At 39.5% G+C, this 14,623-nt stretch overlaps 1 protein-coding gene and 1 long non-coding RNA gene across 11 annotated transcripts in view; one reads left to right on the top strand and one right to left on the bottom strand.

The window, feature by feature from the left end:
- The window catches only part of PDE1C (phosphodiesterase 1C), a 333,339-nt gene that overhangs the window by 20,026 nt on the left and 298,690 nt on the right, over positions 1-14,623 (top strand). For 9 of the 10 annotated variants that reach the window (XM_032690494.1, XM_032690515.1, XM_032690504.1 and 6 more), the window contains exon 1: positions 104-225. The exons of the other annotated variant lie outside the window; for it this stretch is intronic. In XM_032690494.1, coding sequence (XP_032546385.1) covers positions 141-225 — 85 coding nt within the window. In that variant the 5' untranslated portion in view covers positions 104-140. Of the gene's footprint in view, positions 1-103; positions 226-14,623 lie in introns of those variants that run through there. 10 annotated transcript variants of the gene reach the window in all.
- LOC116788195 lies at positions 2,521-4,442 on the bottom strand. The gene is made up of 2 exons (XR_004357574.1): positions 4,366-4,442; positions 2,521-2,795 (listed from the first exon to the last, which is right to left on the bottom strand). It is a non-coding gene; the product is annotated as an uncharacterized LOC116788195 (long non-coding RNA).

Consider the following 14,623-nt stretch of genomic DNA (forward strand, 5'->3'; position numbering starts at 1 on the left):
TTTGGCTCCCCATGAGATATGTGAGGTGGGCTGTGCGTGCCGTCATAGGCATATACTCAAGGACAGCTAAGAGTGAGCTCAAGCGCTCACTTCCACAGGGGAGGAAAAGGCGGCTGCTGACAGTACAAGCTAGCAAGATCATGACAGAACCAAGTAGCAGAAAGGAAGGATTTAAAAAATGCCGGAGTGCTACGTTCAGTATTGATGGCTATAGCTTTACAATTGGTGAGCCTGATTTAATTCCTCTTTTTTTCTTCATTGCGTCTCTTCTTCTTCTTTCCTCTCTTTCTTTTGAGCTCCAGTGAGTACAGGTAAAAGGCATATATTGACAACTTTCTTTTGTCAATATATGCCTTTAAAATGCATAGATGCCCTACAATTTTTGCTTGAATTGGTTTCACATTCTGTTTTCTGTATTTTTTCCTGCCGAAGAAAATTGCCTTTGATATGCAGCCCCTCTAGATACTTTTGCTGGGTTTTGGCACAAGTTCACCAAGATGTTTTGGAACTTTACCTCAGGAAATCTTGGGCTTCAGGACTGCAGGTTTCCAACTTGCTCGCTGCATTTCCTTCCTATGAGCCCAGAACATCACCCTTGGGAGCCTCGGCTTTGTTTGAAATATTTGTTTACTTAGACAGGGTTTCCAAATTCTGTAACTTTTTTCATTTCTCAGTTTGCAGAAAGATATATATGTAATAGTTCTTGTTGCCTCTCAAAGACAGGAAGCAAAATTACTGGGACAGGGAGAAATGTGAAGAGATTAGGAATTTTAGGATGGATTGCTGTAACTGTTTGAAGAGTACAATTTATTGTTTTTGTTCACTGTCTAAGGGAAAAGTGAGGCTTCTCAAAGCAACGGGTGTTTTTCCAAGGGGCTTGTTATATAAAAGTTGAAATTTGGGGATTCTCTGAGCAGACTGCTTTGTTACAATTGCATATCTCACTAGGGTACATATATATATATGTACCCCTTTACCTATATATATATTAAGTCCAATAGAACTTAGAAACAAAGCAAGCTTACATCCCATTTTAATTTTTAGATGAAATCCAAGTTAAAATATATGGATAACTTACTTGTAATAATAAAAACAAATGCCTTTAAGAAGACAAGAGATTCCACTTCCTTGCTGTTGTGAAATCAGGAAAGTTTTTCCTGCATGAAATTAGCATAACTGGGTCACAATTTCATCTAATAATGATGGATACAAGCTTTTATTGTGTGGGAGGAGGTACCTGTTTATTCCTCTGCTTTATGGAGAATTTGTTTTGCAATAATTAACATAATGTAAACGTTAAGCTTGCAGAAAAAACTGGAGATGGAAGTGTATGTTTCATTAAAATATCTTTATGTAGTTATCTTAACTATCTGTTAATGTTCATATAGCATTTTAAAGGTGAAAATGCCAGGTAAACGCTACTTTTCACATTTCTTCCTCTAATGGGAAGGTGGCAGTCCCTCCATAGGTTGTTGCAATATGCTCACTTTTGAACCCCCTATCTTAATCTCTTCCACTCTCAGCATCATTAATAGTGTGTTTTTTCGTCAGTTTGTGTCAGCCTGAAGGAGAAACTTTTTTTTTTTTTATGTTCCAGAACAAACCAACAGGATTGCCGGGTTTGTTGCTGTGCTGTCTTTATTGCTGCTCATACTGACAAGACAAATAGACCAAATTTTAGATCAAATTACTCAGGTTTAGAATTGCAAGCTTTTTTGCTTCTTAGCATAGGAGTTCCTGTGCTGTTTTCCTCTATTTGATGCACACAGTTTATTGATTCTGTGATCTGTGCATTACATAACATTTATTTTTTTATCTGGGCAAGTGCAGATAGGATTGAGTCACATAACTGTAAAAACTTTGCTACCAGCACTGTGTTGTAGGCAGACTGAATGATTAATGTATTTGTTAATCTTTATACTGAAGAAAATTATTCCATCCAAGAAATCCCACAGCAACATTACTGTGTCAGTGATGGGCTTAAACATGGTTTTTTCCATCAGAGACTTCTGTGTTTTGGGTCCTGCATATTTTTATGAAATTCTTGGGAAATGCTGAGCAGCTGCAACTGCTATTGTAGTGTCAACTGGAGAGAAGGCTGATACCCTTAAGGAACAGAGTAATATCAGATTGAGAGAAAGCAGCTTCCATTGGGTGCAAAGAGAATCTTAACAGTTCTCATGCAACATCTTCAAATTTTTGTCCAACTCTGCTCCAGACGCTGCTGGTGGAAAAAACACACTGGGAGTTTTGGTAGGTCCGTGATGAAATATCTGTATTATTAGAAGGGAAGCATGGTAGAGAGCACCTGGAGAAGAATGTTTGGTCATTCCATTGCTTCTTTTGGTGGACTTGGCAGTGTTTGGTTTGCAGTTGGTCTTAATGATCTTGAAGGTCTTTTCTAATCTAAATGATACTATGAAGAGAAAATATTTTGCATTGATTCACCTTTATACTAACTGCTAAGAAAGGATGATCTTCACAGTGTTTTGAAAACGGATTACTGACAATGAGACTTAATGAATATTTAAATGATAATTTAATGAAAGACCTGAGCCTAACATCAGACATGAGAGTATGAGGGCATGGAAGAAGGCTGGTGCCAGAAGAGCTCCTTGCTGATGGCTTGGAGTTACATACCTTCATGTCTCTGGAGATGGCCAGCATCCGTTCACAGAGCAGCACAACCTAGAGCAGCTTCTCTATTGCTCTAATTTTGACTTTGGTTGCTTACAGCACTTGTGTTGGGAGAGGAGATGTAGGAACTCTGCACTTCCTAAGGACTTCACAGATCCCTGCAGAAAAAAGGGATGTGCTGTACAAGAAAGGCAAATGTATGACAATACTCAAAAACTTTCTTCTGTATGAAGAAACAACATAGATCCTCTAGATACCACCCTTTTGACAGAGACCATGAGGAGGACTGAGGTGCACTGGCCCACTGAGTATTTTGGATATTCTGTTTTTACAGACTTTTTGCACTGGTGTTGTGATATAAAGGGTCTATAGCAGAGCCACAGGGTGAGCCATTTAGTGGGATGGTTCACGCATTTAGTTTGCTCTAGCAAGTTCAATGAATCTCAGATGAAGGCTTCAAGATCTTTATTTGTGGTGGTCTATGTAAGCAAATTTCAAAGTACATGCATGAAGTTTTGTATACACAAGATACTGTATTTGAGTTCTTTTTTGACTTTGGCTAAATTTTTCTCCACTAAAACATAACAGAAAGGAAGCTGTGCTAAGGCATTTTTTCTTTTCCTATGCATTGTCTCATCCCTACTGTACAAATAAGAGACTATTAACCCAGAATGCCACTGTGTTACTTATTTTGCTATTGTAATTAACTTACTAAAGGTAAGCTACATCCACTGTCTTTAAATCTGGGGAAATGATCAACACAAATTTTAACAAGAAGATATTTTCTTTCTGCATTTATTACATTTCTATGACTAAGAACTTAACTTCAGTAAAGCTCCAACTATCTGGTTTTTATATTCAGAAGCATCTGGCAACACTGTTTGTCCTATTCAATATATCAAATAAATTTATATTTATGGATTGAAATGAAGTGATGAGGAGATCTGCTGTAACTTAAGTGTTTTTGGAGAGGAAGGATGTGGCACTGAAACACTTAATCTAACTCACAGCAGTTCTTTCTAAATCTTGCAGGTAAGTTTCTTTATGAGAACACTGTCTCCATTTTGTGTGCAAAAGCTCTCCCTCCAGTTATTACAGAAGATCTGTGTTTTGCTTTGTGGTGCTTTTAAACTGATGCAAAATTCAGATTTTCTAGAATGCCTAAAGTTCAAAAGAAATAAGGAGGCATGAACTCTTCTGTGCCTTTTGAGATCAGTTTTAGGAAGACAGCCAGGCCTGTTCCTGAGCAGGCAGGCTCTGATGGGAGCACCCTTCTCTCAAGCCAGTTCCCTCTCCCATATTGAAAGCCAGAGGTCTGCCTCCGCCTTCTCCTTCTACTGCTGCTGGGAGGACCAAAGTTTAGGAGCTTTCAAACTGTCTTCAGGGATTTGTGTTTTTGCTGCCGATTTTCTATTTTAAACCCTTGTGATTTACTAATTGTTCTATTTTCCTGACATAGTGTACACGACAGCTTGTTTTTTCTAGTTCTTTAGCTTTGCATGACTAAGAAAGCAAAAGGCTCCTGGATGTATCATGATGTACACACTTATTTGTGTACCAGTGCAAATTGACTCAAGAGGCAGAATCCTGGCCAGCAGAAAATCTGCATCACTCCACTGCAGCTAGGAGAACTGCAATGATTTAAATGAGCAAAGGATCTATCCTGGACAGTCTTTTCCAATTAAAGTGAACACTGCTGTAGTTTAGAGAAGGAGCGGCCCTACATACCAGTCAAGCAAATCATGCAGGTTTTCCATTGCTTGCTTTCAAGACTTCAGTGATGTTATGCTGATATTGTTTTGCTCCCCATTTCTTCCTGTCAGATGATAGAGCTTGTATCTAACAAACATGCTGAAGCTGAGTTACAGATTTCTAATAGCTACAGGCTTGAAATTTTTAGACTGAGAACTTAACCCTTGTGATTACATCCAATAGCCTTGTGCACGCAGAGTTGGAAACATGGTGCAGGGAAAGTTTCAGTAATTACTGAACAGATGCAGTTACTGAAGTCTCTACTGGATTCCCAGCTTGTGAGTTGAACAGCTTCTGTGCTGGAACAACATGACAACAGTTGCTTAGGTCATTGTGTGACATCACATCTTCCCTCTTGTTGTCATAGCAGCAGCAATCAATTTTCCTTCGGAAGACTGCAAACATCATCTTTCCATTAAATGGCAGTGTTTAGTCTCTTGCTGCTGCTGCATAATGCTACGTCTTATTTCTGTTGATTTAGTACCCTTTCCAAGCACCACACTCCCCCTTCTCAAAGTTGGGCAGAAAATGAGACCTGTCAAATTTATTGGGAAAGGGGAGGAGGTAGACAGCTTGCTCAGCCACTACTACTTAATTCAGTTTCAACTCCAAGTGCTTCTTCTACGTAAAGCAGATTTACAGTCATTGGAGATGAGGATAAGGAACACTGAGTTCGTGCTTCATACCCTTTATCTTTTAGTATTGACAGCGAATGCTTGTTAGGAGTGAAAGCTTTCCAAAATCAAATTTTACTGGTTTCTTCCCCACGTATGTGAGAAGCTGAGGTACTTGAAGTTCTCCCATAGGGCATGCTGATTTCTTTTTATGGACTCAATTTTTCACATTCTTTTTTTCCTTTCCATTTCTGGGTCTTTCACTCTTGAACTGTGATAACAGATGTAGTCCCCAAAATTTGTACTAAAATTTTTGTCTTTATGCTTTATCATTTTCTCGCTTTTATTTTGTTCTTTGTGAATGCCAATATGATTTAGTTTGAATAGCGTCAACTGAAAACCAAGTTCTGTTGCTCCCCACAAATAACTAAGCACATATAGAAAATTTCCATGGAATTTTTTTTTAATTGCTAGTTCATGTAGTGCAAATTATTTAACACCTTTGGAAATAGACTTTAAGTAAAAATTATAAATATGTTAACTTTCTCTGAAACAACTCACAAAATCTTGCTCGCTTAGAATACTGAATTTGAATTTTTTTCTTTTTCCTTTTTTTTTTTTAAATGAAAATGTAGATAAAGACAAATGATTTACAAATACCAGGCAGACACCTTTAAGAAAACCTAAGAAGAGATTTTCATTCAGACCATGCTATTCAACTTGAACATGAAACCTTACTGAAGTCACGGGACTTTTCAAACAAGTGGTCTTCAGTTAGTTGCATGCTGAGAAGCATAGTGATAAAATACACACCATAATTAAATAAGCACAATTGCTACTTTCATCAAATATCAAGTAGTTGCAATTGTAACACTGTAGGAGGAATTGAGCAAAAAATGGAAATGCATGGAAAAAAACCAGTCTGAAACTTATAGGTGCTTTAATATGTAGGTGTCAATATACAGGTGCTCCAAGTGCAAAGTGCTGTTTTCCTCTCCCATTAGAACTGGCATTTGCAGGATAGGATGTTTATACACTGCTATATGTGATGTGAATAGCAAAATACTAAGCCCATTTAGTTGATACTGATTTCCTCCCCCACTCCCAAAGCTGTGATTATCACCAAACATGTATAGTGTTAATAATCACTACTTCCCATGAAATGTACTCTGAAAAAGGCATTTTTAGAATGCACAGACTTAAATTGCCCTTATTTGGTGGCACTGTGTTATCGGTTACCTTGGCTGAACGCCCAGTCTCCACCGAGACTGCGCCCAACCCCCCCCTCCCGAGAGAAAAGGAGGAGAGAAGGGGGAAAGAAGAGGAAAAAAAAAACTTGCAAAACTGAGACTGTCGAGAAAGGCGGTTTTATATATACACAGAGAGGAAAAAAAAGAACTATAAGCACTATACACACAGAATAAACTGACAATAAAGACTACTTCTCCGCGAAAGGTGTTTTCCTCCTCAGAATACCAGCCGTCTATCCTATGCAACTGTCCCGGAAGAGAAAAGGAGAAGTTGTTTCCTTCTCGTACCTTTATGTCTGAGCTGACGTAACACAGTATGGAATAGTTTATTGGTAAAATATACATCAAATGACCTATCCTAGTTCTGTTTCCCTCCCAGGGAGGGTAACAAACCCACTACACACTGTACCACATTTTATTAGTCTTACAGGAGGGACGTGGTTTTTTCTCCCAACTGCTGGCCGTTGATTTAAAGACAATCCACCCTGAACATTATCATAATTCAGAATTACAGATCTTGCAGGTAAAATTATGTTCTGACAACAGCCCTGGTAACTCAAAATATTATTTGGCCTGCAGTGTGTATTATTTTCCTTAAAACTACCATATAAGCAAATCTAAGAAATCTCTGTCAAAGCTGAGTAAAAAACCACTTTTCCTTTCCAAAATCTGGAATTTTATAACAGAAATTGATAATAAAAGCTGATTTCAATCTGAGTCTGTAAGACCCCAGGTTTGAGCTATAAGCTCATCAAAGGGGTTTTACTTTTAGAAATATACAAGACTCCACAATCATTAAAAGGGCCTTCAGTTCTTTATATACCTTGAGAGAACACATGGGAGAAGACGCTGCACATGTTTCTCAGGAGGTCAAATAACACAATTTTGCTGGCAAACTTTAGAAAATAAGGGAACTTGGCAAAAGTTTAAAGGGCATCATTAAACCAAAATAAAGCATTTCACACAGAAATGACTTAGCACATGCTAACCCATACAACTTAGCAAAATCCAACCCATTCAGCTTTAAGTCACCCAAATGTCAAGAAAGAAGATTAGGAGAAGAAGAAGTGGTAAAGAAAGAGAGAAAAGAGAGAATTATAACTACCATCTTAGATCCAGCGTAGATCCAGCTACCAGAAGTCCAGGAAAAGGCAGGGCCACAACAATGTGGGGACCACACGTGTTTGGTTTTATCTGCTCTGGCCCCATGTGGCCACCCCTCCCCTCCCCCAGGTGGGACTTCTGGCCCACTGGCTACTCTGGGGCTGAACTGGGGCTCCGGCAAGGTGTGGGGCAGTGCTCCTGGTGTGCTAGCCATTCTGAGGCTGGGTTAGAGTCTCCAGGGGGTGTGGTGTGGGACAGTGCTCTGGTCTGCCGGTGATTGACAGCTGCTCCGGGGCTGGCTCCAAGGGGCTGGAGTATGGAACAGGACACTATTCAACCTTTGTGAAATTTGACTTGTCCCTTCCCCGCCCCCCACACACTTGAGTTGGTCAGAGCCAATAATTAATATAACAATCCAGTGTCTCACAGAGTCATAGGGCAGGTGATCTGTATTTTATAGTCCATGGTATATACGGTGTGTAGTAAAAGAAGTGTTGAACGTGCATATAACTGCTATGGAGCACAAGGGTAGATTCTGATTTTGCTCCTAGGAAAGAAAATAATTTTTCAGCATTAATTTACAGAATCCTATTTCCTGGCTCATCAGCTAACAAAAGCAGAGGGATTTTGCAGAGCCCCAGCTGTTGGCTAATTTGACTGTTGCAAAAGTCAATGAATATCTTCATAAAGTCCAGAAGATGACTCTTGAAAATTTCTTTGCAGATAAATTTCTTTCTCATAACCGTGATAAAATTCCAGCAGAAAATACTTAATGGCTGCTGCTTACCTTGGCTTTTAGTTGGTTGTTTGCATTCATAAATTATACAGTGTATTTAGATAAACTGATGATGAGCTGCTTGCTTCACTTCAATAAAGCTTTCAGGGTAGATCTGAGCTGAAAGTGTTTAGTGACATTTGGATGTATGTTCTGCAAAAAAAAAGTGATTAATTTTTTTCACACTGTGAATATCTGGCTTTAAGAGAGGTGGATATTAATGTAGTTACCTTACCTCTGGCGTGCGTGGTGACGCAGCCCGCCCCCAGGCACTGGGGCCTGGCCCCGGGTGCAGAAAGGAGTGAGAGAATGAGAGCTTTGCCTGTGCGGACAGTGCCATTGTGGAAGTTGAGAGGGGAGCCCCGGAACACACAGAAGAGAAGGACAACTCTAAACCTGGGCAGATGGGGCTCGTCAGCCCTGTAAGGCCATCCATCTAAGAGAAGGTCACTCTAAACACACCTACGTCCTGAGGACCTCGCTGCCATCGTCCAAGCTCGCTCAGCCCCAGCAGAGGAACCTTAGGATTAAAGGGTGGGCTCAGTTCAGCGCACACTGTGTCTCACCTAAAAAATCCATTGCGCAGGCTCGAAGGCTTTACCCGCATTTGCAAAGCCCTCTATCACCAGCGCGCTTGTAACAAATGTGGGTAAAGACCTTTCCCAAATCTTCGTTCACAAAGACTGACCATGATGATGATGATGCCTTACCTCTTCTCCCTATTAAACCTGGATAGGATTGACTACATGGAAACCTCACAGTGCAAAGCCATGACATGCTGACAGGTGTTGGTGCTGTAGCTTGGAATACTTGAACAATGATTATCCCAGAACATGGTTGAAAGGGAGGTGCAGCAGCTCCTCTGTTATAGCAGTTTGCAGCTCACTTTGTGCAGACACTGATTGCTGGTACTTTTAATTCTTCTGGCTATGGATTTGAGTTCTTTCCTCTTGATAAGCCCTGCTCCAAGAGTAACCTCTGAGAGAGACACAGGATATAGACAAACAGCTGGAGGAACCCTGACCAAACCATTGCTTTTAAAAATGTTACCTGGGAGTCATCACAGCAGCCTGGGGAAATCAGGGGAAATTCTGGCTGTGTTAAGTATTGTACATGACTTTCATTTGTACAGGCTGAAGCTGCAACTTGAATATGGATCCATGTCAGCTGGTGTTAGATCCTGTAATTGCGCAAGTGCCTCAACTATTAGTTCAATCATCCAATGCTCCCCAGCATTCCCACATTTCTGAAGTATGAACTATTACAGTTTCTATGTGGATTCATGATATTATTCCTGTCTCTATGGCTAATGCTTAAGGCTTAATTGTTCTTGAGTCAAGGGAAATCTCAGTACTGAGAATGGCAATTACAGCATTGCCTACAACTTGGAACTAATTGCTCCTGGAATATGCTCCTGTCTGCTTGACAACATGATCAGAGTAAATTTTCCTTCATATGAGAATATGTTTATTCTTTACTGATGTCTTCTGCCTTATCTTCTGGTCTAATGCTTCCTATTAATTAGAATTAATTGTATCATTTAGGTAAAGTGGCATTTTTGAAGTTAAATTCAGTGTGACGACATTTACTCTCTAATCTTGTTGGCCTAGTTGCCTCCTGAAGCAGCAACAATAATTTGAGCCTTCTGTTTCATTAGCTATCATTTACAGTGAGACTTTACGAACATAATTATTTTTCTCTGCACTGATACTTAAATGAAACCTCTAGCATGTGTTCACAGCTGTTTGCATGTTTGTCTTATATTCAGTGTCTTGCACTTGACGTCTCTTAAGTTGTTTGCACAAGGAAGTTTTGTGTCCGTCTGAGAAGTTTTTAGCTTTGATTATTTCAGTGTTTATCAAGCACTAATCTATTCAGATACCTTGGATAAGCCTTCTTGGAGCATACCTGAATCTTTAGGCCCCTAAGACAAGATGCAAAGGAAATTTGACCTTTAAGCACTTTGGAAAATTTTGCCTGTAGTGCATAGGTGCTGTTACAAATATCTTTTTGAATTGGGAAGAAGAGGATGTTTCCATGTTGGTGAAATGAGGGTTACACTGGAAGGAGCAGGGAAGATTTTAGACTTGGAGTTGCACATCATTCCTCAATCCCCATAGTTCTCTCCACCCTTTGGCAGTAAGATGCCCTAGTCCTGCCAGTTGCTGACGCTTCTGCTAACCAAGAGAAGATTGCGTTTTTTGATATGGTTTTTTTTGATTTGTTTTTTTTAAACAAATGTGGAGGAAGAAAAAAGGGAAGGCAGGACATGATTTGTGTGCCAAAATCTCCCTTCATGGCTTTGCTAAGACTAATTTGTGTTTCTTAAGAAAATTATACTGTACCTTATGGACCTTGGACTCCTAAATCCAAATGAGGCAACTTGGAAAACACATTGGGAATTTGTGAAAAGAAAGGAGCAAATATCCTAATACCTTTGTAACTGTGAAATAGTCTTCTAGCCAACCTTACTACTCCAGAATGAAGCACAGAAAAAACTTTGGATACACAAAGATTAGTTTTATGCTACACAATTGTCTTTTAATTTCATTCAAAATATTCCTTTTCAATATTAAGAGTTAGTTTGATGTACATAGGGAATTTATATCACCCAGTAAATTGCCTATACACATGCCAGGTTTGTCATCATCACTACAAAATATTTATTCTCAGTAGAAATACACTGTTTTTTCAAGTCATTGAGTAGAATTTTAATGGCTAATATGTTTGTGATTGCTGTATGGAGTCATATACCTTTGAGCATTCAAAAAGGAACAAAGCACAGAATCTTTTGAAATTGTGTGTCATTGCCATGAAATAACCTCTGATAGCTAAAGAAAAAATTTTGTAATACTTTTAATTTTCTTTTGTCCTGCATTGCCTTTCATGTGGTCATTCTTGTATATGTAATTTATTATTTGTTTAACAGCTGTATGTGCAGGAAGGATTGGCAATGAAGGCATCACTTAGCATGGCTGCTGAAGAACAAAACAGTAGCAGTTCCCTAACTTACTAAAGAAAAATAGCAATGATGAGAAGGAATAAAGAAGACAGGATTAAGATTTTGGCCTATATTTGTTATTCAGTCTAAATCCCTAACGATAGAGGTGGTGAGAGATAGAAATTCAAAAATATGCCCAAGTTATTTAATGTTTGAAAATGCAGCTGGTATTTTGCATAACAACAATGCTTTTTAAATGAAAGGACCATTTGCTTTACAGTTCACTGTGGCTGGAGGGCCATATGCCACAATACTAACAGGTGAAGTGTCTTATCTGGTAATTTTCCTCCTCCTTGGAATTCAGAGATCAAAAGTGGGCAACTACTGTCGGTATTATTTCCTCTTCTCCACGTCTTTGCTGATGTAATTCATGCCATCCTAAGGCATTCTTTGGTCACTGAAATTTTGGGACACAGACGAACAAAACAGTAAGTGGAAAATAGACATAGCTGCAGAAAGTGGCAGATATTCATGGAAGCATAAGGGTAAAGTTGTCAGGATGAGGCATGGACATTATATGCCACTTAAGTTACAAAACATGCAGTTGGACTTCCTCAGTGAGAGATTTTGTTTAAAAAAAACCAAAACCAACAACAGCAACCAATCAAACAAAAAATGATACTGTTAAATATTTTTCAAAAACAGCATATGAGAAGATTATGTAAAAAAGCATGGCAAAATCAAAGAAAATCAGTGAAGGCAGTAACTAAATGAGAAGTATTTTGAACTCAGTCATGCATTTGCATGTGATTAGTACCATTACAATAAATGAGAGTAGCTACTACTGCAAAAGCTGCCAAATTAGACTTTTTGTAATGATAACTTTAAAAATATACAAGATACTTTGTTTCAGGAGCTTAGTCAAACAACTCTTAAGTGCAACACCCAATGTGTTTATGGAGTAGTGTTTTTGTGGACTTTAAGAGTGCTCTATTCCCAGTACCTTTCAGTGATATAGGAAAATGCTTTCATTGAGGTATCCACATACATGTTATGCCTCCTGCCTCTTTGTAGGATACACCTCAAAAAATAAAAGTAGTCATCTCAGAACTATTCATATAGTCAAATTCCTTCTTCTGCAGAAAGCTACTGCTGTTAAGCCCTTTTAAATGAGCATGGATTTAACCCTCTCTGTGTTGCATCCACAGCATCACATGTATTGAGGCAGAAGGCGTGATACCATTGTCACGTAGCTCCTTGAAAGTACATATACCTTCTGCTGTGCACTTGTAGGGCTGGCAGATAGCCCCTGCTGCATAGAGACCATGGCTGGTTTGTCCTGATGAGCCAATGACCACCTCCTGAGCACAACCCCCTAAATTATATTCTATTTTTAGCCAGAAACCTGTTTGCTGTGTTGCACAGTCTTGGCATTCACTGTGGACTGCTTGCCCTTGGAGCTGCTGAAATAACACTATCTCTAGAAAGAGCTGAGGGATTTTTTTTCCATCCGTAAGCAGGGATGTGCCTTAAAAAACGTGTCTGTTGGGAGATGTGGGAGAGACATAGCACGTATTATTGCCTAGTTCGGTCTGCATGATACTGTCAATGAAATAACTTACAGTATTACTAAAAAAATTAATTACTTTTCACAGTCATTTAATTTAGTGGCATTCAGAGGAACAGAACAAACAGAAATATTTTTCCTTGGCTAATGTTTCAATTTAAAGAGCCCTGTGTAACTTTTAAACTAAGACCGATATTGCATATTAGCCAGTTGTCAGAGGTTTTGCTCAGTTTTCCTTCACCACAGACCTTCCAAACACAGTACGATAAATGCCTTGGATGCCTCAGGCCTTGGATCTTTTCTCCTTTTATCACAGATTGACAGCAAATGGATGTGAGACTTGGTGAATCTTTTAAAGATATAAATTTTAAATTTATGTAGTATTAAGACAAAACTGTCCCCTCTACAGTGGGAAGACAGCTTTGGGGAAAGATTAGACTGGTCATGACTTTTACGGGTGTTGGTAGTTTATGTGAAGTAATAGTGATAACTCTGGCAAATACTTCCACTGGCATTTTTCACATCTAAAGTGCTTGATGGTTTGGCTATACTGGCTTCAGTGTGGAGATTTAAAAGGAGTTAAAAAAGAGTTTTTATTTTAAAATGCATCTTTGTGTGAATAAATCCTTTTACATCCCAGCTGGAGACCAGTTGCTAGAAAGATGCCTCTGAGAAGAGCTGTCTGCAGGTACTCATCAGGAGATTGCCAGTGGCAGGAAACTGTGAAGCAGCACATGGTTTCTATATGCACCAGAAGCTTTAGTTAATGATCTGAATTTCAATTTTTTGAAACAATTATATTGATGGCATCATATGACAAGTCTACCTCTGCTCCAAACTGACAGAAAGCGGATAAGCTGAAAAGAAAAGGGACCGTAATAGTAGACCTAACATCTGCACCAGCAGCTTATGACGTAGTGTAGCGTTACTGTGGTTGACTTTCTGTGTCGACTATTAATGAGAGGGTTATTTACCAGGATTATCTTTCATAGATTTTTGCACATCATCTTTTATTTGTGAGAAACTCTTCCTATCTGCTCCACCTGGCTGGTGAGCCACAGCAGCATTAGGTTTTGCTAATTAAAGACCAGGTTTGATTTCATGAAGGGGACCCCTGGTGGTCTAGTGGTTAGGGTGCAGCACTCTCACCGCTGTGGCCCAGGTTCAATTCCCGGTCAGGGAAACTCCCCCGGGGCAGATGGAGCTCATCAGCCCTGTAAGACCATCCATCTAAGAGAAGGTCACTCTAAACAAACCTACATCCTGAGGACCTCACTGCCACTGTCCAAGCTTGCTCGGCCCTGGCAGATGAACCTTAGGATTAAAGGGTGGGCTCAGTTCAGCACACACTGTGTCTCACCTAAAAAATCCACTACGCAGGCTCGAAGGGTAAAGACCTTTCCCAAATCTTCGTTCACAAAGACTGGCCATATATATTTGATTTCATGAGTTGAAGGAGGCAAATCCTACCCTGCTCTCGGCCTGCTTTTTGAAGAACAGGCAGAAAAGCAGAGGGTCTCTTTGTATCCTGGGTTTAAGTTTATGCAGTGCAGGATGCTTTATTGCTCCAGGGCAGGATTTCTTACCCAGATATTTGGACTCCTGAACGGAATCCTAAAGTAGCTCTTAAAGTCTGTTATATCTGATCCCATTCTGCTTGTAAAGTATATAGAGACTGTATGCACTGGTGCCAAAGTGTACATGGGGGAATAATCCTCAGCAACACCTGCAGAGTGACCGTGAATGAAGGAAGCTGGAAACTCAGTGTACTTACATTAAGCGAACCACTTCAGCAATATTTATAGAGCCACTCTCCACAGGATTGTAGTTGAAATAAAACTTTAAATGTTTTTTTATCCAAACAATGTGTTTGTTAGCCTTACTTTGAGCAGGGGTTGGACCTCGTAGTGGGTTGACCTTGGCTAGATATCAAGTGCCCACCCAGCTTCTCTATCACTTCCCAGCCGTAAAAGGGGAGAGACA

Source organism: Chiroxiphia lanceolata, chromosome 1, assembly GCF_009829145.1.
Source record: "Chiroxiphia lanceolata isolate bChiLan1 chromosome 1, bChiLan1.pri, whole genome shotgun sequence".
In the NCBI taxonomy this organism is placed as follows: domain Eukaryota; kingdom Metazoa; phylum Chordata; class Aves; order Passeriformes; family Pipridae; genus Chiroxiphia; species Chiroxiphia lanceolata.